The 13,187-nt window shown below is 51.3% G+C and overlaps 1 protein-coding gene across 2 annotated transcripts in view; it reads left to right on the top strand.

Moving 5' to 3' along the window:
• The window catches only part of mmp17a (matrix metallopeptidase 17a), a 42,263-nt gene extending 29,667 nt beyond the window's left edge, over positions 1 to 12,596 (top strand). For both annotated transcript variants that reach the window (XM_029168836.3, XM_055513209.1), the window contains exons 4-10: positions 130 to 416; positions 4,185 to 4,361; positions 4,682 to 4,784; positions 5,407 to 5,489; positions 5,776 to 5,928; positions 6,038 to 6,295; positions 10,718 to 12,596. In XM_029168836.3, coding sequence (XP_029024669.1) covers positions 130 to 416; positions 4,185 to 4,361; positions 4,682 to 4,784; positions 5,407 to 5,489; positions 5,776 to 5,928; positions 6,038 to 6,295; positions 10,718 to 11,043 — 1,387 coding nt within the window. In that variant the 3' untranslated portion in view covers positions 11,044 to 12,596. The remainder of the gene's footprint in view (positions 1 to 129; positions 417 to 4,184; positions 4,362 to 4,681; positions 4,785 to 5,406; positions 5,490 to 5,775; positions 5,929 to 6,037; positions 6,296 to 10,717) is intronic.
• Positions 12,597 to 13,187: the final 591 nt, after the last annotated feature.

The following is a 13,187-nucleotide window of genomic DNA, read 5'->3' as shown; positions in this document are numbered from 1 at the left end:
AAGGACAGCTGAAGGTGTCACTCTAACGTCACGTGGCATGAGTCAGGAGTTTTTTCAGAAATTTCAGAATAAGATGCTCTTTTTTTTCTGACATGTTGAATAAGGACCACCTGTTTTGTTCCATCCCAGAGTCAGGACGTTCCCCAAGGATTCGGCCTTACTGGGCCGGGACACGGTCAGAGCGCTGATGTACTACGCCCTGAAGGTCTGGAGTGACATCACGCCCCTCAACTTCCACGAGGTGGCGGGAAGCGACGCGGACATTCAGATCGACTTCACCAAGGCCGACCACGACGACGGCTACCCCTTCGACGGGCCGGGCGGCACCGTGGCTCACGCCTTCTTCCCAGGGGAGAGGTTCACGGCCGGGGACACGCACTTCGATGACGACGAGGCCTGGACCTTCAGGTCTCCAGGTGAGGAGCTGCTCTTGAACATGCCCGGAATAAATCCTTGGGTTGAAGGGGGATAGTGAGAAGCATCTCACCAGTTAAAATGATTTAAATAGTCATGGTGTGGAAAATGAAATAAATAAAATGCTTCTAGAACGAATATGTCAGCCAAGGTTTCTGCATCTAAAGCTGAGTGTACTGTGGAGCCGCATCCTGCTCCTTCCCTTTATTTATGCTCCAGATTCTATAATTAATATTTAATTTGTTTTAACTATAAATACAACACACAATGGCTTCAGATAAAGTACCCAATGTACTGACGAAACGGGTCGAATCAGGGACATAAAAGGGCCTCGTTCACTTCCTCCAACTGCCACAAATAAACCAGCGTTTACAGGAATTAATTTAAAAAGGAAGATTTATTGTTTTATGTTTGTCTGAGTTGATTGGACAGTAAATGACTCCATTATTAACAGAAAAGCTCTTCTAACGTTTTAACGCTTGGGGAATCGGGGGGAAAAAAGACAGAGGAGCTCTATAATTAGTGCGTTTGAAGTTCGACAGCCGGTGCCTTTTCTGATTTACGGCGGTGAAAAGCTGAAGCTACCAGAACGCGGCGCGGTTCCGTCGACAGCTGCTCCCGAGTCGATCGACGCAGCGTTTGGAGATGGCGGCGGGAGAGAAATGGCGCTGATGCGGCGTTCGTAGCTCAGAGGTCGGAGCCACGGAACGCGTGGGCAGAAAGTTTCTCCTGCTCCTCCTTAAAGATGAGGCATCAGGCCTCTAAAAAAATCGACTCGGCCCATCACAGTCCTTTCCTGCGTTCGAGGCTCCCGACAGTGGCTCTCATCCTCTCCACAGCTGGAAGCTGAGGCTCGTAGCACGCGAGACGCTGACTCAAGCAGCTGCTGGTTCCGTCACCAGAACCTGCGATAATTCCCCGTCTCATCCATATGTTACAGCGGCTCAGTGTGCTCCATTTAACCCAGGCGGCGGCGACGGGACATGCACTGTATGTATGTACGTCTGTATGTGACGAGCCCGCGCTTCAAACAGCACAAAGGAGGTTTTAACAGATGAATGTTAATCTGAACAGACGGATGAATGGAAAGCGGCATCAAAGCGCTGCAGCCTGACAGAAAGAGCCCCGGTGCTACTGTTCCGCACCGAGTGTGCGAGTCGCATTATCATGGAGCCGCTCGTCTTCAAGGTGACTTCACTCTGATGAAAGGTGAAATATTCATCAAATAAAACAGGCTTTTTTTATTAGGTAAAATGAGCGCGTGCCTCTTCTTTCTAATGGCCCATCAATGCCAATAAAAACAACACAACCCAGCTCCGCTCGCTGCTGCCGCCCATGGTTTTTTCAGCGCGAAATTAGGTTTTTATGTGATTTTGGATGCATTCTACTAGAGACAGCAATTTCTGTTTCCAAAAACAAGACATCGATCTTCTCCTCGAAGCCTTTGTTTGTGTCTTTGTGGCTTCTCTCTGTGACGTGCGACTTGCCTTTTAGGCCAATGAGGTCGTTTCTAATTAAAGAATTTCACTTTTCTTCTTCACTGTCTCAGGAAGGGGATAATTGCCGCCCAATTAACTGTGCGACTCTGAGGCAACGTGATAGTTTGACATTTGGGTCACGTCTCTGCTTTAATTCCGCGCCGTCCCTGAGGTGTGCGCTTTCATTTTCTATTTACTTTTAGACCACACGCTGGGCGTTAGTAACAATCCTCCAAAGTCTCTGTGAAAGCGGCTCCGTGTCTCACGCTGCCGTCGCCTCCTCTCATGTCATTGGTCCAGAGGCCGACGCCTCCTGTGGGTCTGGGCCCTGGTTGGAGCTCCACTGAGCTCTACTGTGTCATCTGTGGACCCGCCTTGGACTTGGTGCTGTTTTAGGATGAGCCTGGTCTGGGTCATATATAGTTCACTGGTCTGGGTCAGAGCCAGGCCCGCTTTTCTCATCTAGTTTTGTCTCACTGGCGTCTATAAATATGTCAAAGTCTCATTGTTATTTCTCTGAACGCTTTCTTTTGTAATATACTTTAAAGATTCAACTCTCAAGAAGAGAAATGGCACGATCAGCTCAGATCTCAACTGTGAATAACGTTTAAGGCCTGAGCCACAATCAATATATGAGTAATCTGACTCACTGGCCCCTTCATTCATTCGAACTATACTTTCTGCGAAAATGTTCAAATTTGACTTCCTCTAAAATGTCTGTCTTCTATTTTACAGACTTTAGGCATAAATACCTAATTACAGTCGCCCCTTGAAGCTTGTTTGTCTTCTCAGTCATGCATTTAACAGTAGGATGTGTCAAGTGTCAAGCGTGTTTTCATCTGGAAAGGCTTAACGTGGCGATTTCGGCGTATCTTAAATCTTTCAATAAAGGCTGTGCTTGTGTCAGAACAGCACGGCTCCTTCAGGGATCCACCTTAAAAGCGACAGAGAGCCTCCAGCAAGTCGCGCCGCTGTTTACTTCCATCCAACATCGTCTACACCACAACTTTTCCTAAGTGCTGCAGACGTTTGCTCGCAGCGTGGTGATGCAGGTGGACTGAGGCGAAGCGTGATGCAGTTGCTCAATATCCGTAGGTTCCTGCAGGAAAGAAATGGGCCCTTCTGCCGAGCTGCGACCTTCGCGTTCGTCTGGAGCCCTGCGTCGCTCAGGCCCCTGCTCTCTTCCTGGGATGGATGTCGGGCTCAATCCATCTCCTTCATCCCCTGGAATCTCGCAGCATTTGTCCGCGGGCGTTAGGATTTATTTCCTGCCGACGTCAGACGGACTGTGAATACGATGACATGGTACCTGCTTTGCTGTGAATCCCCCTTCTCTCCCCTCGATCCCTCCTTTCATCCACTTCCCCTCTGCACCGGGTGCTCCTGTAGATTAGAGCCGGCGCGGGGCTGCAGAGCATCGCTGCTGTTGTGAGCGCACGCGCGCCGCCCCGGTCGCCTTTCCCGTCCCTCGATGCTCCCGAGTCGAGGTCAACGGAACCCGGCTAGCAAGGAACGCTAAGCTAGACTGGCAGCGAGCACCGGCAGGCCTGGATCTCTAAACCTGGGGTTTTGTCCTGCTTAGCAGAGCCAGACAATGAGTTTTGCGGGTTTTTTCTTTCGTTCAGCTGAACTGAAGGTAAAGAGAACAGCACTTACACGCCCGGCAGGCGCCGTGTGCCGCTGCACTTAGGTTTTGATTGGCAGCCGAGGGGCTGAGGCAGCGCTTACCCTAGTTATCTCACAGCACCACACACCCAGTGGCACTCGGAGCTGTGAAAGTTGGATATCACACCTTTTAATTTACAAGCCGTGGAATTAACTAATAAAAGGGCTAAACACACACACACACACACACACACACACACACACACACACACACACACACACAGCAGCGGTGTTGTTTGCAGGCGCTGAGCGGGACACGACCTCCTTCAGATGGAATGATAATAGTTGTCGCTGAAGTGTTTGCTCCATTCATAAAAGATGACGATGCTGCGTCATGTTTTCAAAGTGAGAACCTTGTTTACTCCCCCTGTTCCTCCGAGTGCAGGATTGTTTCCAAATGTCGAGCGCGAGGGAGGCTGTGCTCAAAATGTGCTTTTGCAATTTTCTCTTTGTGCCGTTTTTCTGCCGCGCTGCTGGAGGATCGGGACGGGAACGGCTTCCTGCGCGCCGTTCTCGCCCGAGCGCCTCCTGTCCTGAATCCAGGTTCACAGATTGATCTTGACCGACGCGTTTTCCAACGCATGGAAAACGACCGCTGACGCTTCTTGCTCCTCTCGTCTCCTCCAGACTCGCACGGGATGGACCTGTTCGCCGTGGCGGTGCACGAGTTCGGCCACGCCATCGGCCTGGTCCACACCTCCGCCATGGAGTCCATCATGAGACCCTACTACCAGGGTCCGGTCGGGGACCCCCTGAAATACGACCTGCCGTACGAAGACAAGGTCCGCGTGTGGCAGCTCTACGGTGAGAGGCTCAAAGCGCCGGCTGAGCTGTGGAGCAGCCTCATCCATTAGTGGAGACACGGAGTTAATTGGAGCCCTTTATGGCATGAGATCCTATCAGAGCACTTCCTGTTAGAAGCAGTGAGGGGAAGAGCAGAGAGTCATGACTGCAGCAGACTTAAATTGAGTGAATGAAGTGAGAGCACAGGCTTAAAGGAACACATGTATTGATGCTGTAGCTTGAGCTCTGGACCCGTCCTGCACCCGAATATGTTTAAGTGGTGATGATGCAAAACCAATGAACACGCTTTTCACTGGATTTGACTTCTGTTTGTCCCTCAGGTGTCCGGGACTCGGTGTCCCACACCAATCGACCCGGCGGCCCCTCGCAGACGGCCGAGCCGCCCGTCCTGCTGGACCTCCCTGAGAACCGCTCCACGCTGCTGTAAGTGGACGACGGTGTCACTTTGGCGAAACCCATTAATAAAGTTTCATCTCTTTTGTTCAAACGTCCGCCCGCGGTTTATTCTTCTCTGCCTCTCTGCACCGCGGTACATTTAATAAATATGTGACGCATTCTGGATGAAAGTGGAAGGAGCTGCGGCCGCGTCCCGTTCTGTTTTGCCTCTCTCGTTCGGGCCGCGATGCACCGATCCGCTGGATTATTGACGAGGGTCGCGAACGTCGACCACTAGGCAGCAGTGTCGTCCTCGCAGCGCGTTGAATGGCCGCCGTTGTTTGTAGCAGCAGGGCTGGCAGGCTCCCACTCACAGTGACAGCCCTGTGGCGCTAATGGCTTCATCATTGGTAGTCGAAACACGCTGGCGCTTTAAATCACTTATTAGCCCTGGGAATGAATGCACTGGGGGACCTCACCGTGTCAGCGTGATAGCATTTCACCTAATGTTTAGCCTATTTAATTGAAGGGAACACATGAGCGTTTAGACATTCTCAGTAGGGGAGTGCTATTATAACATAGATGGGTATTTTGTATGCAAATGACTTGAACTGCGTCATAAGCTGCATAACTGACCTTAAGTGCGGTTGTTTTGCTTCCTTCCTCTCAGGCAGTCGCGAGACGCCCCGGACAGATGCACCAGCCACTTCGACGCCGTGGCCCAAATACGAGGGGAGGCCTTTTTTTTCAAAGGTACCTGGAAGCAGAGACGGACGGACGCGAGGGTAGATGCAGCGGACAGTGAGAGACAGGGGGAAAGGAGCTGAATTGAGGAAAGATAAAGCCGAGGAGCAGGCGACAGCGGAGGGAGGGGGGGGGGCGATTGGAAGCCAAGTCATGCGCTCTGGGCGCTCACACTACGACTGGATGCACACAGCAGTGCAGCCATCGCTGTCCGACGCATGTTCAGGGATGTGAGGTTGCAGATTCCAGCACAGAACCAGCCTTGGAAGTGCTGACCTGCTCCTGTTTGTCGCAGGGAAGTACTTCTGGCGGCTGACGCGGGAGAAGCACCTGGTGTCTCTGCGCCCGGCTCAGATTCACCGCTTCTGGAGGGGCCTCCCGCCCAACCTGGACGGCGTGGACGCCGTGTACGAGCGGCCCGGGGACCACAAGATCGTCTTTTTCAAAGGTTATTACCTGCGATTGCACATGTCTGAGTGGCTTCGGAGTAGCTGCGCTGCATTTCATTGGATTCTCTCGCAGATGTTCCGGCTTCTCACGCTCTCATGCGCCCTCAGGTCTCAAGTACTGGGTGTTCAAGGACAACATCGTGGAGGAGGGCTACCCGCGGCCCATCAGCGACTTCGGGCTGCCGGCGGAGGGCGTGGACGCCGCCTTCGTGTGGCTGCACAACGACAAGACCTACTTCTTCAAGGGCGGCCGCTACTGGCGCTACGACGACCGCCTGCGGCGCATGGACCTGGGCTACCCCAAGGACGCCGCGCTGTGGAAGGGGCTGCCGCCGCAGCTGGACGACGCCATGCGCTGGTCCGACGGTGAGGGGCGGAGCCACAAACAGCTAGCGGAGCGACGGCGCCCGCCCAGAAGCGCGTGGGGGGGGCCGTGGTTTGTTGCTGTCGCCGCGGGGACTTGTTGGATGATGTCACGCTCGACAGCACATCTGTGCTTTGTTTTGCTCTGCGCTAATCAGGACGTTAGCATCCTGCGCTGTTTGAGAGGCTGATGAAAACGCGGCGCGTTTCAGTGCAATGTATTGATTGGCAGTTGCTGGTCTTTGCTCTGCGCGGTCCACGCTCCGGTCCCTGAGGTGCTGACTTGAACAGACGTCATTTGAATGAAATCGCAGCCTTTTGCACTTTGATAATTGCCTGGCCTGATGTCAACATTGTGATTAAGTCACATAACTATTAGCCCTTTATTCGTCTGCGCTCACAAACGGACCGAGTCGATCTTTATGCTCTGCACCTACAGTTTAACTGCATATGAAACCGAGCCATAAACAGAAATTTCCCAGTCGCCGGAAAAAACGCTCCAACTGTGAAAGCTGCTTCATAAAGCCGCGTGTGGCTCTGAGGGGAGCGCGAACAGGCAGGAAAAGGCGTGTAACTGGGGTAATTTGAACACAACACATTTTATGTGGAAAACGCGCTTATAGTCAAACTGTTGTGTTTGTGTTTAACTTGGCCCAAATATGTGCTCTTCAGTTTACAGCGCTCGCTGGCACCTCCACCTCTGCAGGCTGCGAACAATCGAGCTCCTACAGGCGTAAACGCGGCTCGTACCGACGCAGGAGCGCTTTGAGCGATCGCTTTAATCGCCGCGAACGGACGCCGCTGCGTCGGTGGAGTTGCTCGATCCTGCGAGAAGCGCTAACAAACGGCCGGTGACCCGCGAAGAGTGGAAATGAAATGTATGTGTATGTAGCTGTATGTTTGCCTCCGGGCGCCTTCCGCGCCAAAGACGCTAAAGTTTCCGGGCAACAAACTTTTTAGATTACAGGAACAGTCGCTCTGCCAGAAAGATGTTGTTGGACCGGAATCCGGGCGCCGCCAACAACAGTGACCTTTACGTCTCCCTTTATGAACCCACGCTGGCGCTGTGGCCTCGCCGCACGCGGCCATGTTTCATTTGAGAGCGGCGCTGGGATGAGCTAATCCGATCAGCCTCCCCTCGGCGTGAGCGACGTCCCGCCCTCAGCCCCGGTCCCGCCCCGTCTCCGGACGGAGCCGCGAAAGGCATCCGTGCTTTGTGACTGTACCAGCTGAGCGGTTTCCACTCGTCCCCGGTGATAAAAGGTGTAAACGGCACCAGAGCAGGACGTCAGGTAATGAAAGCAAGCGCCGCTGCCCCTCCTGGGCAGCCACGCATTGTGCAGACTGCCCTCTGGCATGTACTGCAGCTGCATCAGTCCTCGCACTATCTGCCTCAGCTTCTGTTACTTCCATCACAGCGACTGCCTCCCGCCTCCACACACAGCATCCTCTACTGTGCGTCGCCATCGGTAACGCCTCCGATCCGGACGCCGCCGATGTTTGTCTTGTTTCTTGTTACTGGTGTAATCAGTTTCGAATGAAAAACAGTGGTTGGTGAAACAGAATGGGTAAAAGGTCCACATCTCCGCAGGAAGACGCGGTCACAGGCTCGGAGTCGACCGTGCGAATCGTGTCGGATCGTTAGATCATTTAAAAGCATTAACACAGGATTTGAAACCGCTGCCGACTCGTCAGCTCGGACAATAACAGATGTTTGCCTCCGCCTTGAACCCGAGCGCCGGCTGTAACTCGTTAGGCTGCGATGGATGATTTGCAGCGTGCGCTGGTCGCAGCTGCTTGAACGCGGCCCTCGCTGACCCCAGACCAAGATCGTCTCGTCTTTCTCTGAATGTGAAATGTCTCACTGTGGCAGTGGGGCCGGCGCCTTCTGTTCGGAGATGATTAATTTATTCCAGATTATGATTAGAGCATCAGGGAAGAGGCGTCGGCACCAGATGGAAACCTCTGCTATTGTTTTCCACTAATAACCTCTAATTGGATCATAGTTTTCATGACATATCACTGACCATTGGCAGAACTATTGACATTAGGTTTTAATGACCAACGCAAATCAACCAATTGAGATATTTGGTCATTAGTGCCGTTCTAACTCAGGTTAAGTATAATAAACAGTGCATAAACCTTGAACAACGCAAACCAGTGAGCGCTGCTGCTTTGATGAGACCCAGTGCTGCTGCAGCTCTCCGTGGAAACGCTGCAGACGACTCTGTGTTACAGCAGATTAGCAGGATATTAATATCAAGTCTCAGAGCTCTGACACTTGTTTCACCTGCCTTTGTTGAACCCTATTTAATTAACAAGCCAAGGTGGTTGAAAGGAAGCGGCGCTGCCTTGTTCCAGGAATATTCAGCATATATTCCCGAATGTTATTAGAATAATTAAGATAAGAGGAGCATGGAGGAGAGCGCAGGTATATGTTTAAATCAGGTTATCTTGCGTTTCAGATTGTCTTTTGTCATTTGCTTCATGTACAAATCAGAGAACCATCACTCATTAGTTCCACTCTTCTACTGTGACACTGGACTATTTGTTAAATCTCATTGTTATACGTAATAATTGTTTTTTAAAGGCGATTTAAGTTCCGGGTGGATGTGGACTGATGTGATCATTAGTCACGTCACACACACGCAGAGCTCTGTTTAATTGTTTGCAGCGTTAGCATGATGCTGCACATTATAAGGAGTCCTTAGTGAGATAAAAGGAGGAAACCTAACACAACTCAGGCAGCTGTTGCCGTACTCCACATCTGGATGTTCTATCATGGTTCAACTCACTTAATGGGCTCGCTGAGATGTTCTGGCTGGACCCAGTAGGTTGAAGCTGGGATTTCTGGGCTGGGGTTTCATAACTCAGTTTAATGACTGTATAGTAGAACCATAGATCGCTGCAGACACTACCCTATGAAATACTATAAGTCGAGGGCTGTTACACTGGCCTGGATTTATGAGAAAGTTTATGTTTACCTCCTGCTTGTGTGTTCAATATGTTGCTGAGCCTGCGTAATGAATGCATGAGCCCATTTCCCTTAGTGTGCTTCATAGAACCAGTTTGGCCCTATCAGTCCCAGCAGACCGCAACCAGCTCTGAACCCGAGCGCTCTATCTCACACGAAGTCCAGGCGAGGTGTGCGCATTAAAGTCGGGCTGCTGGTTAATATTTTATGCTCCTGCGCGTTGAAGGTGCTCACTCCGGACCCATTTGAGATCAGAAGAGGGAGTGATGTGGTTCGACGCCAAGTAGAAGTTACTGTTGCTGTAGCTTTTTCAGCCTCTTTGTGTTGCTTAATGGTGGGAGCCGTGCCTTGCATTCATATGCAAACCCCCGCCTGCTTTCGCCACAGTGACCAGCAGATTTGAATGCTCCTGTGTTGTAAATGTATTTGGTCACCAGACAGTCAAAGCATTTCATACATCCATAAAAGCACATCAGCAGATTTTGGCCGGTTCATTTAAATAGACGTGAGCTCTGGACCTGGAGTCGTTCCCCAGACGCTTGGGTCCAGGACATGCTTTTCCATCTGGATCATTATTATTATTTTGCTTGTTTTTTACTTTCATTGCTTTTCAGACCTGTACCCACCAACCTCCCCTTTAAGGAGCGCTCCCACCAGTTGGCTGTCCAGATTACACTTTGATAAAGCACTTGTAGATGTTGAAAACTGGCACCAAAACAACTAATTAGCAGGAGGCACTCAGTCCCTATTTCGGGCTGCTCTCAGTGGGAGAGAGGCACCTCACCTCGCGTCCCTGAATGCGCCGAGGCTCTTTTCCCTGTCAGGTGTTTAGAGGTCTGCGTCGCGTCTGAGCTTTCGCCAGCTTCACGGGTCCTGCTCCAAGCGCTTTGATGTGTGTGTGGCAAAACAAGCCAAATGCAAAAGAGGGGACAGTAGCAGCGCAATCCCCCATTCTATGGAAAGCCGCACAGAAATAACACATTTGCTATATATAAATACAAAGAGAGCAGATTCGCATATATGCACACCTTTGGCCCAGAGAGCTGGAGCGACATCAAAGCCATTATCTGCCTTTAGGCGGCTTCCACAAGCCTGGAGTGAAGAGAAAACAACAAAATAGGAGGAGAAGAGAGGGTGAAGGTGATGCGCTGACAGCTCCTGGTGGAAAGTGAGTGAGGCGGGTGCTGAGGAGAGACAGAAGCCATGGAGGAATCACAAGTCGAAGCCGCGGATGCCAAGATGACAGCAGAGTGAGAGAAATGGCGAAGAGGCCGCACGGATAAGTTCAGAGCGAGTGCAGCGCTGCTTAGAAATCTCTTTGCTGGGTTTCAATGCGTATTTGTTGTTATTGTGATTGTGCGCCTTCAGGGTGATACCAGCTTTCTAATGTGAGATCTGTTGTCGTCCCGTTTGCCGCACACACGCTAACGCCGCCCCCTCTCTCGGCGCAGGCTCGTCCTACTTCTTCAAGGGGAGGGAGTACTGGCGCGTGCCGGGCAGCGACATGGAGGCGGAGGCCGGATCCCCGCGCCTGATCGCCAAGGACTGGCTGCTGTGCACCGAGATGCAGTCGGACTCGCCGGACGCGGCGCCCAAGAGCACCGAGACCCGGGTCAACGTGCACCGGCGCCCGGACCACGCGGAGAACGGGTACGAGGTGTGCTCCTGCACCTCGGACACCGCGTCCCCCGTGGGCGCGCGGCCCTCGCCCTCCCCCGCCTGGCTGCTGCCGCCGCTGTGGACGCTGGCGCTGGCCCTCCGCTCGGAGCCGCTATGATGCCAAAGCAGCCGTGAACGAGGGCGAGGGAGTCGCCAGAGGACCGTAAATACGAACTGGAAATCTTTGTTATATATAATATCAATTGGTATGGTTTTGCTTTTTTTGCTGTTATTTATTTCACATGCCATTGATGGTCATTGAAGCGCCTTGCAGTATGGCTAGTGCATACAGTTCTGTTATCATACTAGGGAAGCCATTAATGCAGTCCACTGACAGTGACCATGCTAGTTCTGTGCTTTACTAATTGAGTTACACACGAAACCACACGTTCTTAGCTTTCGCTTCAGTCTAAAATGTATTCACGTAAAACCCAGCAGGAGGCGCTGATGAGAAAACCGTTATTCCTGGTCCCGTTTACAGCAATAACGCACGGCATTCTGGGATGGGATGATCAGTACTGATGTCTTGTCTCTGCGGCTGGTTTGCTTTGGTTGACTGACAACAGGACGATTCGACCAGTCCGGCCTTGTCCAATACCACAGTTGAATAAATGATGCCAGTCTCACTAATTGGCAGGGTTTATCTTCCTTGGATTAATCCATACGCAGTTTAACTGCAAAAGGAATTGTTTACGAGAGGTTATGTGCTTGTTGGTGGATTTTCATGCCTTTAGACAGGTCCCAACTTTGTGTTTCTCCTCATTTGTACTTTTTATAACCGGCTGCTGACATGTGGAGAAGGTAAATAATTCTCCATGGATTCTGTCATTTGGTGAAACGGGTTGAAGTCACAGCCATGGCTGGAGTTTGGGCGCTCAGTAAGGGTTCGACGCCAGTCTGACAGGAAGAGCCGCCTGAAAGCCTCAATCCAGGGCAAAGAATGACACCCGTGAATCCAGATACTCAGACATGTGACTGACACCGTGGCAGACAGGTGAAAAGCACCCTGGGATGTAGTGTAGATAGATAGTTAGGTTTATAGATGAATGCTCCCGTGGGATGTTGGCAGGAAGACGTGTGAATGGCATGCTGGGATGTCAACAGGTAGATGAATGACAGGGGCTGCAAATAGGGAGCTGGGTGAATAGCATGGAGCTCGGCTGTGGTACATAGAGGTAGGAAGTGGCACATGCGAGCGATTTCCTGTTAGACACAAATTCCAAATCCTCTACTTAAAGTCACCCAACGCTGTTTCCCCCCTTTAGTCCCTTCTGAGGAGGTGCGCTCCACATGTGACATCATCATCGCCATCTTCAAACTGAAGCGTTCGCCAGCATTACGGGAGGGAACGCTGCTTTTGTTGTACTTTTATTTGTAGTAAATATGGATAGATTGTGATTCCATATTGCTTCAATAGCTTACGGAGCCCTTTGTTTCTCATCGATCCGAGCTCCTGCTGGTGACGTCCTTAGCAGAACTCACAGGATAGCGAGCAGATTTATTCTTGCTGATATATTTACCTACATTTTAAATATAGAAACAGATATATTTGAGTTGAGATGTTCCGTGGTTCCCGCAAAACCAAGTGAACTGTGTATATTTCAAGCTGTGTTTTCTAATGTAAAATATTTTTGTAAAAAACAAAAACTGAAATAAATGACTCTGAATGACTTTGCCGGCTGAACGCGCTCACAGGCCGATCCCTGGGAGCGTGTGTGCTAAGTGTGTAATTATTTAGTGGGACGGATGAAGGCGGCGACAGCTTGCCGACGCCGACCGGGAGCAGCTCTCCGTCTCTCCAATGTTGTGAAGCGGCGTTTGGCCTCGTGACGTCACTGCTGTTGGTTCGTGGAAACAAACGACGCCGCGGCGGTCGCTCGAGCCGAGGCGCTTTGTGAACAGATTCGCTGATAGTCGACGCGCGAGGGGGGGGAGGAACTACACAAAATGAGTCAGACACATCCTGAAAGAGGCCTCCATCAAAGCTTCGACCTGTTGTGGAGTTTGAAGACTGCTGCCAGTTTCTACTCCGCCTTCAGACATCACAAACACAGTCAGGACTCCAGAACCCACCCATTTTTTCTAATGGTGTTTGTTTCAGATGAACTCATTATAATTCCCTCCGCATCCCCCTCCTGTCACGCCTTGCAGACCGTGCTGTGACACCACTAAGAGCAGCAATTTTTCTCCTCGCCCTTTTGACACACTTGAGTGGTGTTAATTAACTGGTGCGGCCCGGCGGTCATCGGCCGAGCACCTGCT

This window comes from Betta splendens, chromosome 12, assembly GCF_900634795.4.
Source record: "Betta splendens chromosome 12, fBetSpl5.4, whole genome shotgun sequence".
NCBI classification, from domain to species: Eukaryota; Metazoa; Chordata; class Actinopteri; order Anabantiformes; family Osphronemidae; genus Betta; species Betta splendens.
The sequence above is the reverse complement of the archived record's forward strand: the minus strand, read 5'-3'. Positions and strand labels throughout refer to the sequence as shown.